This window comes from Phocoena sinus, chromosome 16, assembly GCF_008692025.1.
Source record: "Phocoena sinus isolate mPhoSin1 chromosome 16, mPhoSin1.pri, whole genome shotgun sequence".
NCBI lineage: Eukaryota > Metazoa > Chordata > Mammalia > Artiodactyla > Phocoenidae > Phocoena > Phocoena sinus.
The window spans coordinates 56,058,125-56,085,157 of record NC_045778.1 but is presented as its reverse complement, the minus strand read 5'-3'; the positions used below and the strand labels follow the sequence as shown (position 1 = coordinate 56,085,157).

The window sequence follows — 27,033 nt, the reverse complement described above, 5'->3', positions numbered from 1 at the left end:
GAATGCAATATTTTAGCCTAACAGTAGAGTGTGGTGGTTAACACAGACATAGTCTTTGGAGTCAGACAGCCCTGGGTTTCAATCCTTGTTGCCACTTATTAGCTGTGTACCATGAGAAAGTTGCTTAACAAGTCTGAGTCTCCATCTTCTCATATGTAAACTAGGTGGTAATAATGAATTATATCTACCTCTCAGAGTTATTCAAGAAGATCAGTAAGATAATGGTCCTGAGCACCATGCCTGGACCGTAAGATCTCAATAAATAGTAGTCATCATGGACAAATACACAGGCAGCAATGACACAGTGGACTGGCTGCTATAGCTTCATGCTTCCCAGTCCCAGTTATGGTGGAAGGATTTTTTTTCTAGCTATTAGACATTTAGGTATAGTTCTCTCAGAAGGGGAAAGCGGGCATAGATATAACCATGGCTTTGAATGTTTAATAGAAGGAAAGGGAGTCAATGAGTTTGTGACAAGCTAAAAATGAGAAAAAAGCATAGGAGAATGGAAAGAAATTATTGTAGTCAAGATGACCATCATTAAAAAGTATGTACACTGTATGCTACAAAGTAGAATTTGGCCATAAATACAGGATATATCATTATTCCCAGCCACCAGTCCTAGTACCCATGTTGGTCACTGGCATATTTCCACTGCTCTGAGATGAAATGATAAAACATTATAGTGATTTTTCATGAAGCTAAATTTATACACTTGTTTTTTATTTTGACATATTTCAGCTTTTTTTTTTTTGGATGTTAAAACGTTCTTTTCTTTTGGGAAAAAATAGTATTAAGTAGTTGACAGATTTAAGGTCCTTACTAGACAAAATAAAAATTTGGCAAATATATGTCAGTTCTTCCACACTGATACTTATTTTGAAATCCTATTGTCTAGAAATCACTGGACCAGTTAATCTTCAAGATTTCTTACAAATCTGGGAATTTAAGACTCCTAGATATTAAAAGAATTTATCTATAAGGACCATCCAGTAACACCAGGCAGAACATTTCCAAGGAGACTTCAGTGCATCTAGTTCCCAATAATTCATATTTTATACAGAGGCCTGATTCTTGTCCCCTAGGAAATTACAATCTAAGGCAGAACAGAGGTACAGACTGTTGTCACCTGGCACACAGAAGATAGGATAGAAGCATCAATCTAATATACACAATAATAAGCTACTTACAGAATATAATTTAGGGTTAGATGAGAAGAAGACAAAAATCATGATATGGGGAGGGAGGTCCTATTTGTAAAGAGTAGCCCATTGGAGAACTACACCCAAACCAGACTAAAGGACAAAACAATCAGGTCATCTCAGAGTCAACCAGGGCTATCTGGAACTCCTTAAATGTTACTGAATCACTCTATTTGCCTTGATGTCCTGAGGCTGGACATGCCTATAGAATTTCAGTGGCCAGACTAGAGAGATGGTTTTCATCAGGAATTAGGAAAAAAGCACTGTTTTATTGGGTTTGATTTTTATACTACATACAGGTTCTGGTGAAAACATTAAATACTGGTTAAAGTAACTTAACTAGGCCACCAAAAAATTACTGAATGGTTAGGTTAGTAGCAAAAACTGTGGATAAAATTCATAATTAAGCAGATTCTCATTATACCCAAGTTCATTCTTAGTCACAAGAGTAGGTGTTTTTGAAAGGCACATTAATTATAGACATCTAGTGGGTGAGTGACGTCTTTATTTCATTCAGGTGGTCTTCCTCTGGTCGCAATTAATGTGGCTTCTGAAAATACATTCAGTTGTAATCCAGAGGGTGTTTAGGCCCTTGGAAAATCTGGCTCCTTGTTAAAAATATGTAATTAGTTTTAATTTTGAATATAAGCAATGAACTAATGGCTTCTGAATTTGCAAGATAAGTATTTCCTAAAGGAGATAACCAGGAAAATGCTAATAACTGGGAAAACAACTTACTGAACAGAAACCTAACAGTTTACTGTGACAAATAAAAGTATGTATTTATTTTCACATTCTTCTTGAGAGCAGTATATGATTTTAGTGTGTTGAGCATGATTTGATTTACCATTAATTTAGCTCACTGGCATTTATTGAATGCCTACTAAGTGCCTGGTTCTGGTGATACAAAGATAAACAAAAACCTTTGTTCCCCAGGCTGTCACCATCTCCAGGCGGTGCTCAGTGCACATTTAAAAAATACAATAATTTCTGTTGAAACTCACACCATACCACACACCCCTACACAGAAACGCACACATATTTTAGAGGATCTAGGTATGTTAGAAGTTTTCAGAAACTGAACGAAGCAGGCGTTAGGGCCAGAGCCCACATCTAATTCTTCAGTATACTAACATCTTGGTTTTAAAAATCATTAAATAATATGCTTTGGGTTTTCTTTCTCCTTTGGCCTCATTTTATGGAGACCTTCTAGAAGGTCTTCATGGCACTTCCCCGTCTAACCCAACCTAAGCTCTGTATTTCCTGGTTGCTTAGTTTGGTAGAAGCTCCTCGGGGAACTTCACTTGAAAGTCATCTACTCCAGTCCTTTTCAGATTCCTTAATCCTATCTGAGGGGAGGGAAGGAGAGGCAGGTTGCCATTTCAGTGTTTTTCTGTGGCTGTGATACTGCCCTTGGCTCACGAACCCTTGGGGGAAACCTTAGCTCTGCATTTTAAGAGTTTTGCCTGTTTGATATCAGGAGGCCCTGGAAGGCTCCTGCGTACCCACACTGCATAAAGTAGTTCTCTTTATCTGCCAAGTAGAAGCCCCATTTTGTTCCAGAAATAAGCTGAAAGTGGAGCTCAACGATGTGACTGCAGCAAACCAGGCCTGGCCTCTTTCCCACGCTTTAATTGGGGACCCAGGGCTCGATTTGAGAGGTGCTGTGGGTAGGGGATCCATGAGCTAGGGTGGGTGGTGCATCGCGCAGCTCCTGGCTGTTCTCGAGCATCCAGGAGCTACGTGCGGGCAGATTCTGGCTTCGGCTCCGGGCCGAGTTTGAAAACCCATCACTCTGTTCTTCTCTAGGACCAGAAAGGCGCAGTTCCCCTCGGGAGGGATAAGCCCAGGGTGACCTAGAGGAGGGTCTGGAGGGGTAGCTCTGCTGCTGCAGTGGAGTACAGTGGGCAAGCAGTGGCTCAGATGGGCGCAGCGCCGGCCAGACTAAACAAGCACAGACAGGGTTGCTTTGACTTGGCCTAAGTCAGCGTGTATTGAACCCCCAAGACACTTTCGCCTCAGCTGCAGGCAGAACGGAGCCACGCGCAGCCTGGGCCCTTTTCCCCTACGGGCGGAAAAACCCTTTGACCTGGTCATTCTGTGTATTCCTTCTGGGCCCTGTCAGGTCAGAGGGCGGCTTCTGTGTTGCTGCCCAGCGTGTCGCAGAGGTCCATACTTGCGTCCACGGAGTCTCCGTCTGCCCTCGGTGCTTTGGCAGGAATCACAGTCGCTACCGCAGGACCCCTCTGCAACTTAACCAGCCTTGCTCTCGCTGCTTCAACCCAAAGGGAAGGGCCTGGAGCAGACGACATTCCTTGACGCTGTCGGGACAAACAGGCGCGCAAACAGGCGCGCGACTGGTGCAGACCCTACTCCAGCCCAGAATTGGCGCAGAGGCTTTCGCGTCGGGGTTGCAGCTAGAACTGCTCTCCCCAGAGCCTTGCCGGGAGGGAAGTGAAAACAAGACGTCCCGCCCGGTACCCCAAATGTTAAAACTGTACAGTTTCGATCCCTCCGTCCGCTTCCCGACCCTAGAGGGTTAAATCAGGAGGGTACAACGCCACCCCTTCCTCCTACTCCCCCCTCCCCCGCCCCGCCTCACCTTACCTTTAAAAAGTTAATGTCTGCAGTTGAAATCTCTTAAAGGGGCGGTGCTGGTGAAGTACTCTTGGCACGAGTCTCTGAGAAGGCTGGCTAGGGGCGTGAGTTCGCTCCACCAGCACCAAAACACTGAGAAGAAGAGAAAAAAAAAAAAAAAAAAAAAAACGAGAGAGAGGGGGGAAAAAGGAAGGGAAAAAAAGGGGGGAAAAAGGCAGACAGACACACACTTTAGATAAGGACAATTAGTCACCAGCGAGACCCTGTAGGAAGGGAGGTTTAAATCAGAGGGATTTAATGAGGGTGCTCTGTGCCTTTCCTGAAGCCATGCCCTCCAGCAACTCCCGCCCCCCCGCGTGCCTAGCCCCGGTGGCTCTCATCTTGGCTCTGTTGCTCCGTCTCTCCCTTTCCTCCCAAGCTGGAGACAGGAGACCCTTGCCTGTAGACAGAGCTCCAGGTTTGAAGGAAAAGACCCTGATTCTACTTGATGTGAGCACCAAGAACCCAGTCAGGACAGTCAATGAGAACTTCCTCTCTCTGCAGCTGGATCCGTCCATCATTCATGATGGCTGGCTGGATTTCTTAAGGTAAGGCAGGGGCTTCAATGGATCATTTTTTTTTAAAGTAGCAACCCCCACCCCTTCCTATCCCCCCATTCCAAAGGGGGAAGAAGAAGAAAAAAAGCCAAGCGGATCTCTCAAAGAGAAGAAAGGTTTTCCTCCTCCTGGAATATTTGCTGAGGCTGTAACTGGTGATTGAGAAAAGCAGTGTTTTCTATTAAGATGCACATGTTTGCAATGCAGAAGGCATTTCAGAAACTTACCAGTTATGACTGAAAAAATGTTGTGCGTACATATATCCACAATTAGCCTCCCCGTCTACTTCCGAAAAGAAAGAAGAGGTTCAGGGCAGTTACAAAAGTGAAGAAAAAGGTCTTGAACAACAAAGACCCGAGAGGGGTGTGTGTGTGTGTGTGTGTGTGTGTGTGTGTGTGCGCGCCTGTCTGCGTGTGTCTGTGAGTGTTTAAGCGGGGATCGCACGAAAATGGAATTTTCCACGGAAAGATCGTTCTATCAGTTCTCTCCCACTCCCAGACAGAAAATGAATCTAAGCAGAGGCTTGAGCGGTGGGCAAGTTGGTTCGGATTTTTAATTTTATATCCTCCGCTGTCCTTTCCAGACTTCAGGACTTTTAAAGATACTTTTTATAGACCGAATGGTCCCCCCCCAGTCCCTACTCCTTAAATCTCCTGCGCTAACTGCATATTTAGTTTTTCTTTAAAGAAAAAAAAAAAAAAGTCCTCGCTCCGGTCATAGCGTATATAAGAAGAGCGGACAGTGTCCTAGAAGTACCCCGGGGATATTTCGGAGATCTGAATCCAGCACTGGTGGATTAGGAAGTCGGGAGTTTTGTGATCACGGACCCTGCATTACTCTAGGGCTTGGACTCTAATTGGGCTCACCCTCTCCCCAGTTGTTACTGTTCAGCAGTAAGGCAACCACGATCCCTTCCCAACAGGGACAGAGTTGCAGGGTAAAAAAAAAAAAAGTCTACAATGTCGAATCCAAGTGTTGAGTTAAAAAAATTTCCCTCCAAATTGGAGCCTCAGCTGTGGGCTTCCTCGAAGAGCTCCGAGAGCTCTCAGTCTCACTTTTCTGTTCTGAGGCCGCGTCCGCCGCGCCTTTCCTGAGTATCTTTCACTCTGGGAAATTCGAGTTTGCTTCTCGCGTGCGCCCGCCCCTCAGCTCTCCAGGTTTCCCTAGCCTCGGCCAGGTCAGCGGACGCGGCAGGTAGCAGGAGGCGCTGTGTGGGGCGCTTCTTCCACGTGGAGCGAGCGTTGCGGGAGGACTAAGTGGTTGCTGTGGCCGCCGCCGAGGCCGTTTTGGTTCCTGCCCGCGCCTCCACTGGGAGGGCGGGAACAGCTCTGCGCGGCCGGATTCCTCCTCGGAAGCTCTTCTGTGCAGCAGCGCGCGTCTGTGAGCTCGTCCGGGAGGCGGGGGGCGACTACACGCCCCACTTGCATGGCGCTTCTCTAGCTACGCGGACTCCTTCGGGGTTCTTTTGCTTCTGACCTTAAAAACAACAACAAACTTTCATGTTCTCGCTAAATGCTTGTCGCAGAAAAGATTGTGGAAGGCGGCTTTTCGGGGAAGAAGCCTTGGTGGGGCGTATTTGCATTGACTGTGCAGGTTTCCGGCTGGAAGGTTGTTGGAAACACCGTTTCTGCTGGGCCGGACTCGCTCGGATGTCTCCTCGCCCGCCGTGGGCCCACACGACGGCCGATTGCGCCCGCCGGGTAACGCAGTGCCGGAGTCCTCGGCCAAGCGATCCTTCCGGCGGCTACTGGACTTCTCCAGGTGGCCACGACTTTTGCTAGAAACTCTAAAACTGGAGTCTGTTTTTTTCTCTTATCCACCGCCTTTAAGATACTCTTTAGTACCATTTGGATTGGATATTCAGAACCTGAAGCAGCAAAGCGTTAAAAATAACGTAGAGACTCCGAACTTAACAGCTGACGCCCTTAGCATTAAGAGCATCTGATTGCTCCTTCTCTACCCCTTCCCGAATTAGCAGCGTTTGGCTTTTGAAAAACCTATTTATGGAACTCCTGAACCTAAATAGGTGTAAATAGTATTCTGATGCCCCTCGAGTCTCCTACTACGCGCAGGTTCCACATTTCGGCAAACTTCATTTTCCACAGAGCTTCCAAATGGCCCCAAGTGGGAAGGAAAAAAGATAGAGCCCAACCCGGGGGGTGGAGAGGAGAACGTTACCTTTCCTGAGATCGGGCTGAATTATTTCAGGGGCCAAAGAGGCATTGCTTTTACTGTGCAAGGCGGGGCTGGGGAGTGTTCTCAGAAAGGCAAGGATTTACCCCGGGAATTTCTCTTGCTCAGGGATTTGGGAGATGCATACAGTTGTTATAAGGTAGTGGAAAAGGAAAATCAGCTTTGGCATTAAAAAAAGTTAACTTGACCTCAGGTGCCTGCTCCGAGAGAAAGAAGGCGGGTTTCACCTTCTCCATGGAGGTTGCGATGCCCCTGGGGCAGAGGAGGCAGATCCCGTATTTCAGCCCAGAAGATTGGCAAAAGTCGGAGCCCGGGGTCCGTACGCTGCGCGTCTCCTCTGGGAGAGCTTTTCGGGCAGGGGCAGAAGCCCCGCAACTGCGCCTTAGTCCCGTGTTCTCAGCAGAAGGGCACCCCCCACCTTATGCACACACTATTAACAAACACAATCTCTAACTCTTTGTAAATACTACCTTGGGTGAGCATCGTCGGGGTGCCTGAGGGAGGGGGCCACGACCATTTGGGCGCGGGAGGCGTAGCTCCCGGAGCCCCATGGCCCAAGAATGGGCGGGCTGGGGCGCCAGGCACAACTCCACAGAGAGTGGGAAGAGGGCCTTGCTGGTGCCCCGCGTCCTCTCGCTTGTCCCCCGGATCCTTTCCTTTCTCCTTCTCTATCCCTGCAGCTCCAAGCGTCTGGTGACCCTGGCCCGGGGACTTTCACCTGCCTTTCTGCGCTTCGGGGGCAAAAGGACCGACTTCCTGCAGTTCCAGAATCTGAGGAACCCGGCAAAAAGCCGTGGGGGCCCCGGCCCGGATTACTATCTCAAAAACTATGAGGATGGTGAGAAACTTGCTCCCCACTCTTGTTGGGTGAGGGAAGTTTGGGGAGTGGGAGCCAGCAATCGGTATGTGTGCGTGTGGGGTGCAGATTTGGAGGAGGGCCAGGTTGAAGCTCACCTGGAGTGTGGGATTCCTGACGTGATTACACAAAGGGAGCTCATCAGGTTGTCCTTGTCCAGGCTGCTGGCCTTTCTTCGGTGGCTGAGTCTCAGAGGCCGAGAACTAGTAGCCAAAACTTATGACTGGCTAGTCCTATAGGGAGAAGGTGCAGTGGGTTTCTTGAGAAAATCCAGTCAGGTTCATAAAGGGGCAGGGTCACGTTTCCTTTCTAAAATTAAAGGAAGTGCCTTTTTGTTTTTCTTATTCTTTGCTTTGCTGAGATGAGGCTACGGAGGGCTTCAGCCTCTTTTGAATCCCACTCTAAAGTTTTCTGGAATAATCCTTTTTAGATTGGTCCATTGTTGGGAAGGTTTGAAACTTTTCACAGTGGGTTCTTCTTTAGACTGCCTAATCTCAGAGTCGCACTCTCAGAGTTGCACTTATTTTTTCTCAGTTTCAAAATGGGATTATAAATGCCAGCCTTTCCTGCCAGGATCACATGAGTTAAGTGTTGGAAGGGCTTTTGAAATGCCAGATCCTATTCCAGTGTGCGAGGCCAATCTTTTTACAGTCTTTGAACAGTCTCATTTTTACTAGGGAAAAATGAAAATGGTATTTAAGAAAATTGTTTAGAGGGTTTGGTGTTAATAACTATGAACTTGCTGTGTGGGTAGAGGAACAGAGTTTCTTTCAAATGGGCAAGGTGGCAATTGATGGGTCTTCACCCACTGAGTTGTTTAGATTGGGTAGAAGAGGCGTTAGTGTCCATTTCCTGGAGAGCTATCTCTGGCCCTGTTGTCCCTTCTCATACATGAGCTACAGTTTTATTTTTAAAGGGCTCAGGGACATGTTCTCAGAGCTCCCTGGATTTTGTTACATCTTGTCCTTATAAATCAGCAAAATGAGGAAAAGCCCTTGTATTTTCTGGGGCTTTCACTGAATGGGAATTCTGGAGAGTTTGGATCTATTTCAAGGTTGGCTGAGAAACCATTTTTTTAAAGTGCCAGACTGGAGAAAGAGGGCAAGACTGAGGCTTCTTGAGTTTGAATCCTGAATTAGACTTACTCTTTACAGCATTGGCGAAGTGTGTAGGTGTTTTAAGGCTACATCTTTCAAAGGCAGATATCATTGCTATAAAAATGTGGATTGCCAGTAGATTTTGCTGTCACTCATCATAAAAATGCTGAAGGTAAAAGATAATCCTGAACAGCAGCTCTGATGGTAATTTGACCTGGGGCTTTATAGCTCCCAGGGTCACTGTCAGCTCTGTGTTCGGATACAAGAAGGGAGAATATTAATGGTTTTCCTGATGAAACAGCTCTTCTTTGAGTCCATTTGAACTACTTCCTCTTTAGTTTGTGAAAAAACTTGTAAGAGCCCCAGGAACCACTGTGGGAAAAAAAAGGACTATTATAAGTTTAGGAATTAGCCTTTTTCTCCCAAACTTGTACCTTGGATTATATTACCTATTCATTGAGAGTGGGAGGTATGCTTAAAATGAAGGATACAATTTGTTTCCCTTTGTACAAGGAGAAAGTGGACATCATGGGGAGAAAAGATATTGGCAGAAGGCCGTGCCCCATAAAACTTCATAGAATTAGGAAAAAACCAGAAATGGAAAAGATCTAAGAGGTCATCTTCAATCCTTCCACCACTTCAGGGTTCAGTACAGGATCGTTCCATATGGAATCCTTTTCTCGTTTTGTCCAACATAGTATTAAATATCTCTAGGAGTGTAGTTTTCACCACTCCTGTGGGAGAGTTTTTTTGTCCCATAGGTTTTCACTGGTAAATTTTTTCCTGAATTTTCCCTTTATATTCTCTAAATATTTGATTACTCCTCTTTGCATTTTTTTAGACATTTACCTTCAAAATAATTTCTTTGTTGTGTCAGCTTCAAAGAAAGGTTTCCTCATAGCTGTTTTTTATCTAGACTACCTGGATTTAATTCTTTTAAAACTTTCTTTAAAGTCAGTCCTTCCCAACACTAATCTGTTTTATTGCTCCTAGCTGAACTCCTTTTGATTTATGTCTCCTTGGTAATAAGATGCTCTGAACTATATCAGTATTTGAGGCCTTAGCACAGTTAAAGAGAGTAGGAATGCCCTGTTTCTGCCCTTTGATGCTCACATATCCTTAAATCACCCATATTGTCTTTGTTGTTGCATGTTGCATTGCAGAATTAAAGGCAAAAATGGTTTTGGTATAGTCTCAGCAATTTTGCAAATGTTATACTTCAGTTGTCACTTTTAATCCAGGTGATAACTGTCATCATAATGAGCCTCTTAAAATAATTAGGTCTTCTCAGTAAATGGCCCTGTAATAGGCATTTTGGCATAAGTACCTTATTTTTTAAAAAAGGGATGTATTGGCTTAAACATAATATAGAATAATAACATACATTTTGAATAATTAGATACAGCTACTGGCACATTATGAAATTGAGTGACATAGGGAATTAGAATATGGAATTTGGACTCAGAAAGGCCTGTATTTCAGGCCTGGCTCTATCACTTATGAATATGTGGCCCTGGGTTTGCTGCTTCTACTGTAATATATGGATGTGATAATACCTGCTCTACATTGCTTCTGTGAGAGGTATCTGTATAAGATATTTTGTCAACCGCAAAAGCACTATGAAGGCTAAGTATTCCTAACTTTTATTAAAGGCAGCTTCAGGAAATTTATAACATATATGTTTTGTATTTAAAGTGGGTTAAGGAGTGAATAAGATGCAGTAGACCAAAGTTTATGCAGAAGAAAGAAAGGAGATAGAATTAGGGAATTGTTTGAGAGGATTAAGAGAATGTAGGGGAGAATTTTAGGGAGAATTGTCTTTAAGGAATGGAGGTGGAGAACATAGGGTGGCTATTTTTTTGTGTGGTAATGAAAGAAGAGACTAATCTTTAGTTTGTATATACGAACATTAAATGAACTGATAGTTCCAGCTTGGGTAACATACACTTTTCTAGTTAATTCATTCATATTGCTACCTCGATGTGATTTTTTGTTGTTTTCCCCTGAATTAATAGGGCAGTTAACAAGTCATGTGGCTTATATTTTCCAAAAACTTTTAAAGCATATTAATGCAGCTGCATTTTCTCTTTCTAAAGTCACTGTTTACATAAACTTTGGGAACTTCTCTAGTTAGTCCTTTAATACAGTTACTTATTCCACTCTTAGCGTAGGCAACTTGAACTTCATATAAACATGATGATGATGGAGGAAATAAAAAATAGGATTGTTCTTCATATTTTGGAGTCTTACCCTTTGCCTGTCTATGTGATGTTATGCTTTTCTTGCTCCTAACAAAGAAATCTTGGGTTAATCTTTTGTTCTTAAGTTTATTTTGCTGCAGTCTGTCTCTTTGTTGTATATTCAGTGTGATTTATTTGTATGCCTGTCTCTTTACTGCCATAACCATATCTTTAATCAAGATATACACCATTTATTATGCACATCAAAAGCCAGCTTAATATTTCTAAAATATCATATTCATCATGTCACTTTTTTGCTGGAAAACTTTGATTATTTTTGGATTGCTTACAGAAAATGTTCAAACTCCTCAACTTGGCATTCAAAGCCTTTTTAAATCTCAGCTTACCTTTTGTACCCTATGTTTTCATAAAACTTTTATTACAGCCCAGCTTTATTTTCACTGTTTCCTTAAAACACCTTTATCTCAACCCCCTTTGTTCAGCCATTCTATCTGTGCTTTAAATGCCTTTTTCTTGGCTCTGTTAAAATCTCACCACCCACTCCACCCAATTCTTGAAGACCCATTGCAAATGCCCCTTATTTTCACAAGCCTTTTCTGAACAGGTCATTTCATAGTTATCTCTTTTTTCTCTGGACTATTGCAGTTCTTTCTCATTATGTTGTTCTTTTGGCCCCTTCTGCCTTGTTTTGCTTTTTAACTTTTCATATATGTGTGTGTGTGTGTGTGTGTGTGTGTGTGTGTGTGTGTATACACACATATATATATGAAAAGTTAAACATTTATATATGTATTTGTGTTTTACCTTTTCAATTAGAATGCAAATTCTTTATAGGAAGGGACCATTCTAATTGTTATATATCCTAAAATGTCTAGCATTATGTATGACACATAGTAGAACTTCTGCAAATATTTTTGGCTGCATACTAGGTTAAGAGCCTGTTAAAGGCACTGGAAAAATGGAGGTTACCGATAAAGAAATGAGTAAACACATACATAAAGATTCCATTCATTTTTCACCTTCAATGCATTTTCACACGAAGTCCATTCTTAATATTTATTTTAATGACATACTTCATTATTTTAACTATGTACTCTTTATCTTTGATAGTCTAAGTGTCTTGGTTTTATACTGTGCATTAAATCAACTTTACCACCTGATTTAAAGCCTTGCACTGGACCCACACTATTTTTTATTGTATCTGTTTCTTCTTTGCCTTTACTTTTGCTTTTCTTGGTTAGCCTTATGTAGTTTCTACACCTAATTTTACAATTCCCAAATTAATAGTGCCTTTTCACAAATTTAAATGTTTTTTCAATCTTTGTCTCCTGAAAATTTTCTCTTCTGAGAGCTTCTGAAATCCTAAATAATGAATGTGGAGTACACTTTGTAAACTTTAAGGCACTATATGACTATTATTATTGTTTTCCTTTCTCCAGGAAGTTCTCCTAGTTTTAGTAGAGGTGAGGTAGTTAATTCTTTATCTTTCTATTCCTATTCCATCAATCAAGACATATGACATAAGAACAGCACAACTGCCAAAATACATATTTGCCTTGAACTTATCCACCTTTCATTATCTCACTTTATTTTACATAAATGTTTCTTGAAATCCAATTACATTTAACAAGTGTTTATTGATTACCTGCTCTGTGTTTAGTTTCATGCTGGACAAACTGCAGATTATCAAATAAATAAAAGATACAGTCCTATATCAACATTAGAGCACAACAATAATCATTGCTATAGGCAAGATCCACTAATCAGTGTTAAAATAAGTAGGCGAGGTTTAAGACAAAGCAGGATATTTGCATAGCCTCAAAGCATCTCTCTCATAATGTTAATTAATTAATTAATTATTGTGGTGGTTTTAGCATAGGACCACCAATTCTTTGATACTTTTAGGATGTGGAACTTCTGTTTTCCCCTTGAGTGTGGGCTGGATTTAACAACTTGTTTCTAAAGAAGACAGCCTATAAAGCAGAAAATAGTAACTTTACAGTGGAGAAGCTGTCAGATATCATTTCAACAAAGTGATCAAGGTTAACATCAGCAGATAGGTCATGTTGATATCATGTATTCCCTGATATCATGTGATGAGAAGGGCACTTCACCTTTCTGATATTCTTTCCCCAAATCCATAACTCTCTGTAAATATGAGAAAACACTAGTCAAATTGAAGGATACTCTACAAAATACTTGACCTTTCCCCTTCAAAAGACACTGTCTCTGCTGTCAATGATCTAATAGCTTGTTAGTGAGATAACATTTATAATGATAAAACTGAAGAGTAACACAAAGACAATATAGCACTTGTTCCACAAGTGCTAAGTGGAACAAAATAGTTTGCCAGGATATGACAGGAAAAGTAGAGATGAATACTGGCCAGACTTATTTGGGAGTTAGGTTGGGCCTTGTGGAAGATGCCTAGACTTTGGAGAAGTAGAGATGAGAGAGGACATTTCATTCAAGGGAAAGAGCATGAGGCAAAGCCTAAATATGTGTTTGGGTAATAAGGAGACCACCTGCCTAATAGAAGGTACATGTTAGAAATTATATTAGTTCATGTTGCTAGAAGCATAACAGATTCTTTTTTATAGAAGCCTATTTGCATATTTTTTGTTCAGTAATGTTTATAATTTAAAAATTATGAAAAGCACATGTTAGAAATTATTCTAAGAAAAGCTCATATTTCTAGAATTATGTCTAATTTGAATTTTAAGAAGTGCTAATGTATTTCTGTTAGCTCCATAATATGTAATTAAAAAAGAAGAAAGTACATGTGTGAGAGTAAAGGTTGGTTGGGTAAATCCAGATCAGATGATGAGAATGTTGAATTTTAAGCATAGTAAAATGGAATTGGCCCCATAGGAAAATAGAGGCTATTATAAGTTCTTTTACTCCATTGGAGAGGGGAAGGACATGTTTTCAACATGGATAATGACTTTGCCCTCTCCCATTCTTCTTTTCCAAATCATTGCACACATTCATATACTCTAGCTAAAGTGTGTTATAACTGAACTTGAGGAGGTTTGAGTTATGAAGCATGTTTGAAGGACAGATAATTTAAAACTAAATTAATTTGGTTCTTATAGGGTATATAAAATAAAGGTTTTAGAATTTGCTTGATAATTTTTGTTACCCTTCCTTCTTTCACAGAGTAAAAACAGGCTACTACTTTGTAATATTTATTCACTCATGAATTTACTCATTGAGCAGGCAGCTAGCTCCAGGCCCGTTTGATGCTGAGGCTGGGAGGATGAATGAGGCCCAGCTATGGTTGTCAAATTACATACTCCTGACCTCTTATCACTTCAGTAGCATCAGTCAAAAGCAGTTTCTAGAGATTTTTAGGCCAAGAAAAGCCTCCATTCCAACGCCACTATTTGGCTTTTCATGATTTGTCTACCAGCAACTTTAGAAGGATTTGACACAATTTAATATTGTATTAAAGGGTGTCAGAAATCACCTGAAGTTTTATATATGTTTTATTCTGCCTTTTGGAAACAAAGTGGGTGCATTTTCTATAATGTTTGAAATTTGGTACCAGGTCCTGAGTGCTAGTTGCAGCTCACTGTACCCCTGTGAATTTGAATGTGGTATCTAAAGATATAGTTATCATGTCATTTAGTCACAGTTTAGTCACTGTGGATCTATATAGTGCTGGAAGTGGTAGAGAGGAGATCTGGAAACTCTGGTCTACTGCTTGTAGAGGTGGCTTAATTAATTTCAGTGAGTCAAGAAGTCTAGTAAATAGGTCTTTCAATCACAACCACATTTGTATAATTTATCACCTGATCATTGGGGCTAAAGGTAATCCACAAACAGTTATGTGTTCCTATACAACACAAATTGTGCTGCTGTTGCCAATACCAAATATCACTGTTTCTCTTGCCATATTTATTTATATTCTCTCTCCTGTTCTCCCAAGGCCTCCTGGTGGGATGGGTACATCATGGAAGCAAAGAAGTTTCTTTCAAAATTCCCTGGGCCTGTTTAGCCTGCCAGTCACATGGTCTGGGCTCGTAGAGTCAGGAGCCTCTTCTGAGAATCCTTCATCAAAATGGATTAAATGTTAAGACTCTTAACTTCTGTGCTTCTTAGTACCTTATTCAAGTTTTCAGCTGTCTAGATCTATGAGGCAATGGATTGGAACTCTGAACAGTGTGTGTATGTGTGTGTGTGTGTGTGTGTGTGTGTGTGTGAGACAGAGACAGAGAGAGATAGAGCATATGAATATATGAGCATGAAAGAATTTGGTGTGTTTTATTTTTTACACTTGTCCATGGTGGTGATGTAGGCAAAGTAAATATAATTTGTAGACTAGAGGCTAGTTCTATAGGATGTATAGATACCTTATTTAACTCCTTTGTCTTTTGGTTTCATGATCAGTTTTCTTCACTTTAGTACAGTGAAAAGCAGTGTAATTTTGCTTAATTCAATACATGTTTTTTAAATTATAAACCAAATGCCAAGGTTAGTCAAGATACTGGGGCTACCCAAGAGGAATAGAACATGAACTGTGCTCTCAAAGTGCTCTGGTCTTACACATTCAATAGAATTTCTCAATGTTCTTGAGTATCATCACTCTACTTTAGTCAGACTAATCTTTGCCAAGTCTTTCCACTTTGCTCATAGTATACCCTCTACCTTGAACACTCATTTTCTGTCTTGAATTAAAATTTTTACTTGTCCTTCAAAGCTCTGCCCAAGTCCCCTGTTTCATTAAGCCTTCTGCTGAGCCAATCCTCATTAATCCTCTCTCATTCTCTAAATTTTTCTGAAATTCTGCTCTGAATACTTGATCTAATTTAGTCCAAGTGCCCCAGAATTTATGTTTGATTGACATAAGCAGACATCATTTTTGTCTCTAGGAATTTACAATCAAAACACACTGGGATTGACATACACATAAAAATCCATATAGATAACCATCATCACATTGCATGGAACAGACACATTAAGTCAAACAAAAATTTATGTTATTTACAAAGCTTAATGCATGTGTTTTGCTTTTTGTGTGGTGAAGGATGAAGAGTGAAAAATATAAGCTGCATATTTAGAAAAGATGGGGTACATATCTGTATCGTATGTTTGTATTGAGGGAGTTGGGGATTAAACCAGGACCTTATTTTTTACTTGCTTTGGAAAGGCAGAAACACCTTGAGAGATGGAAGATGGGAATGCAAAAGTTAAATTGCTCAGATTTGGGTCATTATCTTTGAAATACTATGGAAGAATGGATGTTCCCCCTGCAGCTTAATAATAGTAATAATATAATAATATTACCTAACATTGTTGGGTGCTTCTTATGTGTCAAGTACTATTTTAAGGAATTTACATAGATTAACATTTAATCCTTTTATCAACCCTATGAGGAAAGTAGTATTTTCCCATTTGACAAATGGGGAAACTGAGGCACAGAGTGGTTAAATAACTTGCCCAAGGCCACCTAGGTAAAGAGTTGGGGAGCAGGGACTCAATGAATGACGTCACCCATTAAACCTGAAGGCTTAAGCGGAGCCTGTGTTAATGAACTTGTTTTTCTACTAACTAAATGTGTCATTGTGCAAGTTGTTAACCTCCTGAAGCCTTCTTTATCCATAAAATGAAGAAAATGGACCACATTATCTGTTTGTAGCATCTAATTCTGAGATTCTGTGAGTCAAAGATCTCAGACATACAAGGCATGTAGGAAATAATAGCAATGGGAACAAGATAGGATATATTCAAAGGTTAAAGGATGTAGAACAAGCTGTAAGGGCTATAGAAGTTCAGAGAAGGAGATTAAGTGAGAGCTGGAGTAGTCAGGACAGGTGCCTAGGAGGAGGGAGCTTGACCTGGCCTTAAGGGTAAATAATAATAATGCTGATAACAGCTAGTGTTTGTTGAGTTCTTACTGTGTTTTACATGTGGTATCTCATTTAATTCTTAAATCAATCTGTTGACAAACGTGTGAGCATGCACGTGTGTATGTGTGTGTATATGAAGAAATAGGGACTCAGAAGAGACATGTGGCTTGCTTAAGGTCATAAGATCAGTAGTTAGTACAACCAGGATTAGAACCCAGTCCTGTTCTCTCTTCACTGTGCTTTGATAAGAGGGATCCAGTCTTTGGTTCATTCACTATTTCATTTATTCATCTATTCATGTATCAGGCACTCAAAAGCCCTATACTAAGTATCGTGGAGCAGTAAAAAAAAATGTGTGCCATAGACCCTCCCTCAAAGGTCTAGTGGGTTAGGACACAAAATAGTTGTTAGGGAAAACAGCAAAAGAATAATCACAGGGAGACACATGAACAATTGAAAGAGATGATTGTCACACTATATGACATTTGAAGGAATAGGACAGCATCTGATCCAGTGGAATAGAACTTATTAGTTCTATCCAGTGGGATAGAACTATTTTGGAAGCAGATGAATTGAAAAGAATACTAGAAATGGATCAACAGTGTCATTGATGTAAGGGAAATGGCAGGAAAAAAAGCAGAAAAATAAGAATATTTGAAAAAGTTGTTGGAAAGTTACCATTAAATTATTGGGCAATTTTAGAATTACTTTGTTTTTATTTATATACTAGAACCATACTCTGTATTTTTCTTCTTTCAAGTTCTGAGGCCAGAGAAACCTTGTGAAGGGTAAAGGGAACTGATAAGGGTGAAGTTTCAAGAAAACCCTTCCTTCATACCTTTCTTCCTTATCTTTCTCTTTGAACTGAGAGTTTGTTAAACTCAAGTAGAGATCACTTTTATAGCCATTTACAATGAAGAAACTATGGAGCAAAGAGGTTATATATTCTACACAAAGTAAGTAACTGTGCTGGTAAGTGGCAGAGCTGTGGCTGGATCCAGGACAGTCTCACTACGAAGTTGGTGATTTTCACCACCCCCATTATAGCATAACAGCACAATATTCCTCATTCTTCTACCAAGACAGCTTCAAAGGCCTTTCCTCTGGGGTTTATATTAACTTGAGTCTGATTTGAAAGTTTGAGAAAGGGGCTAAATGAAAATTATGATTGTTTACCTCATGTCTGTTTCCATCTGGTTTGGGCAGTCTTCGTCTCCCATCTATTCTGTCATCTCTGTCTAAGGAAACTGGGTTCCCTTTCTCCAGCCTCTCTTCATCCTCCTGCCTCATTAATCTTTCTGAAGCTCCACGTTCTGTCACTGCCTAGCTAGAAACCTTCAAGGTTATCCCTTGTCTAACTTAAATCCTCGTCATTCTCCTCCAGTTTTCCAAGGCCCTCTAGAGTCAGCCCACCTTCCTTGGCCAGCTTCTTCTCTCCTCTTCCCCACAGGAACCTGAGTTTATTCACAAGCAGATGGTGTAGCTTCCTGTCACAGAGCTCCTACTCATTCTGCTATTCTCTTAATTTCTAACCCTCTGGATTTTGCACTCCATCATCTGTCTGCCCACTTTTTACCCACTTCTAAATTCTTCCTGTCTTTCAGAACCCTGCTCAAATTTGTCCTCCTTCTCTATGAATTCTTCACGATCTCATTTATTCATTCATGAAGTGTTTATTGAGCCTGAATTTCCAAGGTATTTGTTGTATAAAAATCACTCTTTTGGCTATTTTCATATTCTGCCTCAGTGTTCTCAGGTATCTTTTTGTGTATGTTCATGTAGACTTGGCTCAACCCCTAGATTATAGGTCACTGTGACAGTAGTGATTTTATCATTTTTGTTGTTGCTACAACATCTAGTAGCTGTCTTTTGCCTAGTAGTTCTTCAATGTATACTTGTTGACTGATTATTTGCCATTTATTGGGTAGCTTAATACACTAAAAAGAATAATAGCTCTTCCATTCATTGTTTCTGCTTTTTAAAAAATTCATAGTCTATTTCTGGTTAATGCTTAACTTCCTTATTCATATTTTTACTTTTAAAGTTTTAGTGCATTTCATGCACCAATGAAATGCATGCTCATTAATATAAATTCAGTAATACATATATCATAGATATAACCACTTTCAACAGTCTGGCATGTACCTTTTTAGACCTTTTTCTGTGCATACATATGTATATAAAAATTTAAATGTGTAAGTGGAGTTGCATTTTTGTACAACTTGCTAATCTAGATAACCTTTTAGTCAGAAATTATGGGCTGTTTTTCAGTGGCTAAAGAATAATCCATATGTGGATGAGTTGTAATTTAACCTTTCTAATTCATTGGTACTTTTTTGCAAGAACTTCTCTGTTTGCTATTTGTCTGTAGTTTCTAACAAAGCAGTGCTGTAGAATCATATCTTTTTCATATTGGAACTTGATCTAAATTATTTATTTTCCCCAATGTCTTTTTAACCACCCTTATCCATTTTAATTCTTTTAGCTATAATGCATTCTTTGAGCAAATGTCAAGAAAACAGTCACAGCAAAACTAACCCTGCGCATCAAAGTACAGTTTTCTTTTGTAAAACAAGTGATTTAAAATGTTTTGGATACAGATAGAAAGTGACACTAAAAATATTTTGACTTTTTTGTTCAAATAGTATATCACTGTGTGATTTGAAAGAAATCCTAGCTGTCACTCATCTTTTAAAGCTACTCTGTGATTTTGAATACTATTCAGCCAAAGAAGAGACACTTATAAAGACCTCACATGATGTTTTGTGAGAAACAGACTAAAGAAGGCAGAAGTAGCCATTTTTGAATAGCTCCCTAATCAGTTTGCAGGAGAAAAATAATCACATTTTACATTTGTAATGTTCTTTAAAATTTAAAGAACTATAGAATTATAGAACTAAAGAATAATAGAACTATAGAATTATAAAAACTCCTCAGATCCTCACAGGAGCTGTGTATAGTAAGTTTATTTTAAATTTTGGCATTTCTATATTATAAATGAGAAAACAGACTCAAGGAAGTTGCTCAGAGTAATACAGCTTTTAAGTGGCAGAACTGGGATTAGAACTCAGTACCTCTGTCTTCAAGTCTGATACTCTTAAATGAGGTATACACAGCTAATGATAATCCCTCCACTCTACTTCAGTGAACCAGGTGGGTACTTGTGTTCTGCAGTGTTGGGCCAATCTGAAATAGGAAGGCTAGAATGGGCCTGTTGTTTCTTTGTGAGAGGCTGTGTTTGCTTGTAGGTGTGCTAGGCTCTAGTTTAGTCCCAGATTCTTTTTGAACTGTTCTTTATTGATAAACTTCTGGACCGGCTTCAGGATGCCATTTTTGTAGATTTGACACCTGAAACTCAGACTCCTTTGAGACTGGAATCCAAACCCAGGGTGAGGTTAGAACTAGTCCAGAGAATGGCACAGAGGGGACTTTTGAGAGTACTTTGTGGGTGCCAGTATCACTGAGGAGACTTCCAACAAAGAATTTAAAAGTCTTTTAAGTTCAGACATTCATTAGCTATCATGGTGCATCCAGTGAGAGGGTTTCATTTACCACAGAGGAGGCCCGTACTGAGTAAGCAGAGGAGATGGAAATAGAACATGAGCTTTTGGTGATAGTCACTAAACCATGCACACTTTAAAAAATGTTTGTAATCACCATTGAGGTGAATCTTTGTGTATCTCTCAGTGCCCTAATAGGTACACTCTTTTCATCTGGGTGTTTATTTCTTTGCAATTGTTGGGAAAAAAACCAGATTGTGGACTTATTTCCCTGGCCATTATGAATCCTCTTGGAAGAGTAGACTCAGGTTAAATTCACTGAGCTGTAGATTCAAAAGAAACTGTAGTCCAGGCTTAGCCAAGTTAAAACCCATAGGTGAAAGTAAACATAACTTGAAACCATTAGGAAAATAAATGCTGCTGTTTTATAGAACATTTGTAGAAGCAAATGAATGATACCCTAGTCCAAAGGTCAGGATTTTCAACAGCTTGCAGCAGAAATCTTACACTTATTAAATGTCTTCACTAGGGGTTTTTGTGTTAGTGGATGACTGAGGTCTTTTGTTTCTTCTGTTTCCCTCATGGCAGTAAAGTTGAAATTTAGAAAGCTTTCAAAATGAAATTTCTCATAGAAGTTATAACCACAGGTTTTAAGTTTCATCACCTAAAATGTGGAACAGAACAATTGAAAATTTGGGGGGGCGGGAAAAAGAGGTTTGAGGACACATGTGGTATGTATCAAGAATCAGTGTAAATCAGGAAGGTGTGGTAAGAGGGATTTCCTGTGTTACAGAACTGCTGAAATAGTGCTCCCCCACCCTCCATCAATACATTCCAAATTATGGTGCTGGCCTTTTCTGACACCTTGTAGAGATGGTGCCCCTTACCTGACACATTGTAGTTTCCTTGAAGCTTCAATCACAGTTGGTTGCTAAGAGGAGCTCATCCCGGGGATAATGAATTCTTTGACTGTGTCCTTCTTTTGTACCTCATGAGTTTGGCAGGTACCTACCTGTAGGACGGGACCAGACTAGTATTTTGAGTCTGTTCTTTTTTATCCCTGCTATAGGACAATTCATTTCCAGGTTTCCAGGTCTGATAATAATAACTACCAATTATCGAGCACTTATACATCCCAAGTACTGGGCCAAACGCTCTTCAAAGGTGATAAGAATTTTTCCTTACAACCCCTTGAAGCAGGTATAAACTGTCCCATTTGATAGAAGCTTAGAGAAGTTAGTCAGTGATTCTGGCTGCATTCCCCTAGCTAGGGGAGCTTTAAAAAATGTTGGGTCCAGGCTTCCCTGGTGGCACAGTGGTTGAGAGTCCGCCTGCCGATGCAGGGGACGCGGGTTCGTGCCCTGGTCCGGGAAGATCCCACGTGCCGCGGAGCGGCTGGGCCCGTGAGCCATGGCCGCTGAGCCTGCGCGTCCGGAGCCTGTACTCCGCAACGGAAGAGGCCACAGCAGTGAGAGGCCCACGTAACGCAAAAAAAAAAAAATTTGGGTCCTAGGCTAATTAAATCAATCTCTGGGGGAGCTAAGGCATTGTGATCTTTAAAAATCTCCACCAGGGCTTCCCTGGTGGCGCAGTGGTTGAGAGTCCGCCTGCCTATGCAGGGGACGCGGGTTCGTGCCCCGGTCCGGGAAGATCCCACGTGCCGCGGAGCAGCTGGGCCTGTGAGCCATGGCTGCTGAGCCTGTGCGTCCGGAGCCTGTGCTCCGCAATGGGAGAGGCCACAACAGTGAGAGGCCCGCGTACCGCAAAAAAAAAAAAAAAAAAAAAAAATCTCCCCAGATGGTTCTAAAGTGTACATCACGTTAAGAACCTCTGGGTGAAGTGATTTTCCTAAGGTACTTCAGCGCGTTTGTTGTGGAGTTCAAGTCTAGACAGTCTGAATCTAGAGACCAGGTATAGCCAACTCTGAAGTAAAGCCTAAACTTTAATGTGCATATGAATCACCTGGGGATCTAATAGTTAAAAATGAGATTCTGCTTTTCTAACAAACTCCCAGTCTTGCCATGCTGCTGGTCTGGGGACCACATTTGGAGGAACAAGGCTTTCCTACACTGGTTACTAATATTAATACTTATGGTAGCCAGAAGGGGGAAATGTTCGCTGAAAGGCAGCAGCAAGATCGGGAGCAGGGAGGGGCTTCTCATCCATTTTACTTTAGTAGTGATGGCAGGGATCATGGGTTGATTATGTAAACTTTTCAGGGTTTTCCTAGGGCTAAATAACCTGTTTCAGGTTATTTCCCTGTTCCTGAGATCCTTGGAAGTTTAAGACTGTGGCAAAACTAGTAAAACATCACTTGTTGAGGTGTTTTCATTTGTTAGTCATGTAGGGATGTGAGTTGTAATTGTTCATTTGGTCACCTTTCAAAACCCTTTCCTCCTCTTTTTTTAGGGAGGCCGAAACAGGAGTTCAGGCAAAAAATCCACGAATTTTCAGTTAATCCTCATTCAATAAACATTTATTAAGCACTTACTGTGTGCCAGCATTGCAATATGCTCTCCCAAGGATACAAAAAACAATGGACATAGTCCTTGCTCTGATAGAACTCACACTTTAGTGGGAAAAATGTCATATACAATAGATAATGGTGTGATGGAAATACAAATAGATAATTACAGAGGAAGAAGCAGTAAACTTCACCTGAAGTAGTTGAGGAAGACTTCATTGGTATCACCGTTATTATTTCTGATTGTTATAAATGTTATTATTTCTGATTGTTTTAAATATTTATCGGAGTTTAGGTTATTAGACCATTGCTGAGACTTCTTAACGTTTCCTCTGTATTACATAATGGTTTTATAATTTTGAGATTAAGAGTGTAGATGATTCTCATCAATTACATGCATGAAAAAATTGACATTAAATGTATTTTCTTCTGGAAACAACAATATTAGTAATATCATCAGCCTACATTTATTGAGCACTTCCAAGGTGCTATAAGAATTGTCTTATTTAATCTTTTTAAAATAGCTTTATTGTTATATAATTCACATTCAATACAATTCACATACCACTTAAAGTATACACTTCAGTGGTTTTTAGTATATTCACAGAGTTGTGCAGCCATCACAGTCACATTTTCATCACTACAAAAGGAAACCTCACATCCTTTAGTTATCTCCCTCAATCTCCCCCACCCCCCAGATGGGGGCAACCACTAATATACCTCTGTCCCTGTGGGTTTGCCTATTCTGGGTATTTCATATAAATGAAATTACACAATAGGTGGTTCTTTGGGAATGATTTCTTTAATTTAGCATAATGTTTTTTTTTAAAATATATTCATTCATTTTCATATTCCTTTTTTTTTTTAATTTTTTAAACATCTTTATTGGGGTATAATTGCTTTACAATGGTGTGTTAGTTTCTGCTTTATAACAAAGTGAATCAGCTATACATATACATATGTTCCCATATGTCTTCCCTCTTGCGTCTCCCTCCCTCCCACTCTCCCCATCCCACCCTTCCAGGCTGTCACAAAGCACCGAGCTAATATCCCTGTGCCTTGCGGCTGCTTCCCCCCAGCTATCTACCTTACTACGTTTGTTAGTGTGTATATGTCCATGACTCTCTCTCGCCCTGTCAAAACTCACCCTTCCCCCTCCCCATATCCTCAAGTCCGTTCTCCAGTAGTTCTGCGTCTTTATTCCTGTCTTACCCCTAGGTTCTTCATGACATTTTTTTCCCTTAAATTCCATATATATGTGTTAGCATACGGTATTTGTCTTTTTCTTCTGACTTACTTCACTCTGTATGACAGACTCTAGGTCTATCCATCTCATTACAAATAGCTCAATTTCATTTCTTTTTAAGGCTGAGTAATATTCCATTGTGTATATGTGCCACATCTTCTTTATCCATTCATCCGATGATGGGCGCTTAGGTTGTTTCCATCTCTGGGCTATTGTAAATAGAGCTGCAATGAACATTTTGGTACATGACTCTTTTTGAATTTTGGTTTTCTCAGGGTATATGCCCAGTAGTGGGATTGCTGGGTCATATGGTAATTCTATTTGTAGTTTTTTAAGGAACCTCCATACTGTTCTCCATAGTGGCTGAACCATTTCACATTCCCACCAGCAGTGCAAGAGTGTCCCCTTTTCTCCACACCCTCTCCAGCATTTATTGTTTATAGATTTTTTGATGATGGCCATTCTGACTGGTGTGAGATGATATCTCATTGTAGTTTTGATTTGCATTTCTCTAATGATTAATGATGTTGAGCATTCTTTCATGTGTTTGTTGGCATTCTGTATATCTTCTTTGGAGAAATGTCTATTTAGGTCTTCTGCCCATTTTTGGATGGGGTTGTTTGTTTTTTTTGTTATTGAGCTGCATGAGCTGCTTGTAAATTTTGGAGATTAATCCTTTGTCAGTTGCTTCATTTGCAAATGTTTTCTCCCATTCTGAGGGTTGTCTTTTGGTCTTGGTTATGGTTTCCTTTGCTGTGCAAAAGCTTTGAAGTTTCATTAGGTCCCATTTGTTTATTTTTGTTTTTATTTCCATTACTCTAGGAGGTGGGTCAGAAAGGATCTTGCTGTGATTTAGCATAATGTTTTAAAGGTTCATCCTTGTTTTACATATATCAGTACTTCATTTCTTTTTATTTCTGAACAATATTACACTGTATGGATATACCATATTTTGGTTATCCCTAAAAGAATGTTTCTTTTAGTTCGTGAGTATAATAAAACCTTTTTGATGCAATGCTAAATGTCCTTCCTGCCTGTTTGACTGCCTTTGGTATTTCTTACTTTTCCTTTGGTCTTACTGTTGCTGTCCTAGTCTAGACCATCTACTAACGTTGCAATCTCTTTTTTTTTATTATTAAATTTTACTGGAGTATGGTTGCTTTACAATGTTGTGTTAGCCTCCACTGCACAACAAAATGAATCAGCCATACACATACAGATATCCCCTCCCTTTTGGACTTCCCTCCCATTGGCAATCTCTTAATTGGTGTCAGTGGCCCTAATTTCTTTGAAAGAAAGACAATAAACAGTTCTTGAGCACCTACCCTCTGCAAGGCACTTTATATAATATCTCATTTAATCCTTACCAGGCAGGTTTTCTCATCACTTCAAGTTGAGGAAGCTGAAGTTCAGGGAGGTTAAGTAACTTGTCCCAGCTTTACAACTAGGACTTGACAGAGTCAGAGTTTATGATTCTAAAATCTGTTTTTTCAACAATACGTGGTTGCTTCCAGTACATTTTAGAATTTTATCATATCTAGTTGTGATGAGTACATAGCGGGTGGTCAAAAATGCTTGCTTACTTGTATTGAATTCCTGTTTTAACACATCCTTACAGCATTTAAAAGTCAGAGAAGGACTAATGATCCTCTTACTATAAAATAATGATGCCTAAGGACTCACTCCACACTTCATCTTAGAGTAGACCTCTGTCCCTGGTATCTCTGCCCTTGAGTGTGTGGTGGTGTTTTTTAAAATCACTATATACCCTGTGCCAAGCACAGGCCTGGCACATAGTAGGTGCTCGATAAATATTTGTTGAAAGAATAATGAATGAGTTAGGTTTTAGTGGTCTCGAATCCATCAAAATTGGAAACAAAGGTCTTTAATTCACATACCTTGAGGGTAGTTGTTCTTCCAGTGGTTGTTTCTGGATCTGTGTTTGCAATCACCCCAGAGACTACAGAGAATCTATGAATCTAATGTAATAAAATATTCACATACAGAAAATAGAGATCTTGAGGAGTTACAGCTTGCATGTGAAGAAGGAGCCCTCACATCTTGAGAGTCTTGCTGTCTTAGAGCAAGCTTGTTAATTCAGAAGGAGAAAAAAATACAGGGAGAAACTAAAAACAGACAAAAGCTAAATGGATAGATCTTAGTGATGGGATCATATCCTGGGTTCTGTTCCCAGCCTGGCAGCTGATTTACTTGGCTGCTCCCAGCCCCTGGCTTACTCCCCCAGTAGTCTCATTGGATTTACTAGTATAGGAGAGGGCTGTGGTGAGGGCATGGAGTGAGCATTTTGAAACCTTGATGACATTGGTAGGCTGATGAGTTACCACCATAGAGACCAGTGTCATGCTCATCCTCTGGCAGTCTTGGTTTATTGGAAGTTGGAAGGGCTCTGGAAATACCTGTGAGCATAGTTTGAAAAGTGAAATTTTCTTGAGAATGAAGGAATATAGGGTAGGTTTTTGTTTTATGAATATTAACCATTGATCCCTTTTCTGGGGTTTTTAGTCATGGTCAGGATTATTTGGAGATGAAGGAATGGTATTCTTTTATCATTTGCTTGTTTGTTTGTTTGTAAATGCTTAATATTTGGGAATTGATGAACTAAAAGTAAAGATTATGTGCCATTGGGCCAATACCATTTCCAGTATACCAAGGCCATTTGGGAACCAGTTGTAAAAGGCATTCTTTGAGAGATGAAATTGGATTGGGATTTGGGATTCGATCGTTGAAGGCAATCTGAGAGTTAACTTGAGAGTTAAGTCAAGGAGTTTGGGTTTTATCCTTTAGATAACAAAGAATCAAGGAAAGATTGTGATTAACAAAATTATTTGTGATATTTTAGGAAGATTTATTTCATGGCTCCTCACAGAACAGAACAGTGGTAGATTCCTAGCTGAAGAGGGATCAAGGAGAGGCTAGTGAGGATATCCAGGAGTGAGATGTGGACAGATTACATTAGTGAAGCAGCAGTGGGAAAGAAAAGGAATAGTTAGGGAGTCATTACAAAGGAAAAACTGACAGGACATGGTAATTGATTTGATATGGATAGTATCCTTTGCAATTACTTTGTGCTGTAGTTCTAACATGAAAGGGAGACTTTTTTTTTTTAAAGAGATTCATTGGGATCAAACAGTGTTTATAAACTGAGGATTAATAGCGCTGGCATGAGCCAAACTTAATTTAAAAATATTTAGTCAACGCAAAGCAGGC

The 27,033-nt window shown here is 40.3% G+C and overlaps 1 protein-coding gene across 4 annotated transcripts in view; it reads left to right on the top strand.

Annotated features, from left to right (window-relative positions):
- The first annotated feature begins 4,024 nt into the window (after positions 1-4,024).
- HPSE2 (heparanase 2 (inactive)) overlaps positions 4,025-27,033 on the top strand; it is a 569,943-nt gene continuing 546,934 nt past the window's right edge. For 3 of the 4 annotated variants that reach the window (XM_032608390.1, XM_032608392.1, XM_032608391.1), the window contains exons 1-2: positions 4,025-4,387; positions 7,270-7,427. In XM_032608390.1, coding sequence (XP_032464281.1) covers positions 4,098-4,387; positions 7,270-7,427 — 448 coding nt within the window. In that variant the 5' untranslated portion in view covers positions 4,025-4,097. The remainder of the gene's footprint in view (positions 4,388-7,269; positions 7,428-27,033) is intronic. The other variant, XM_032608389.1, reaches the window with a different exon arrangement.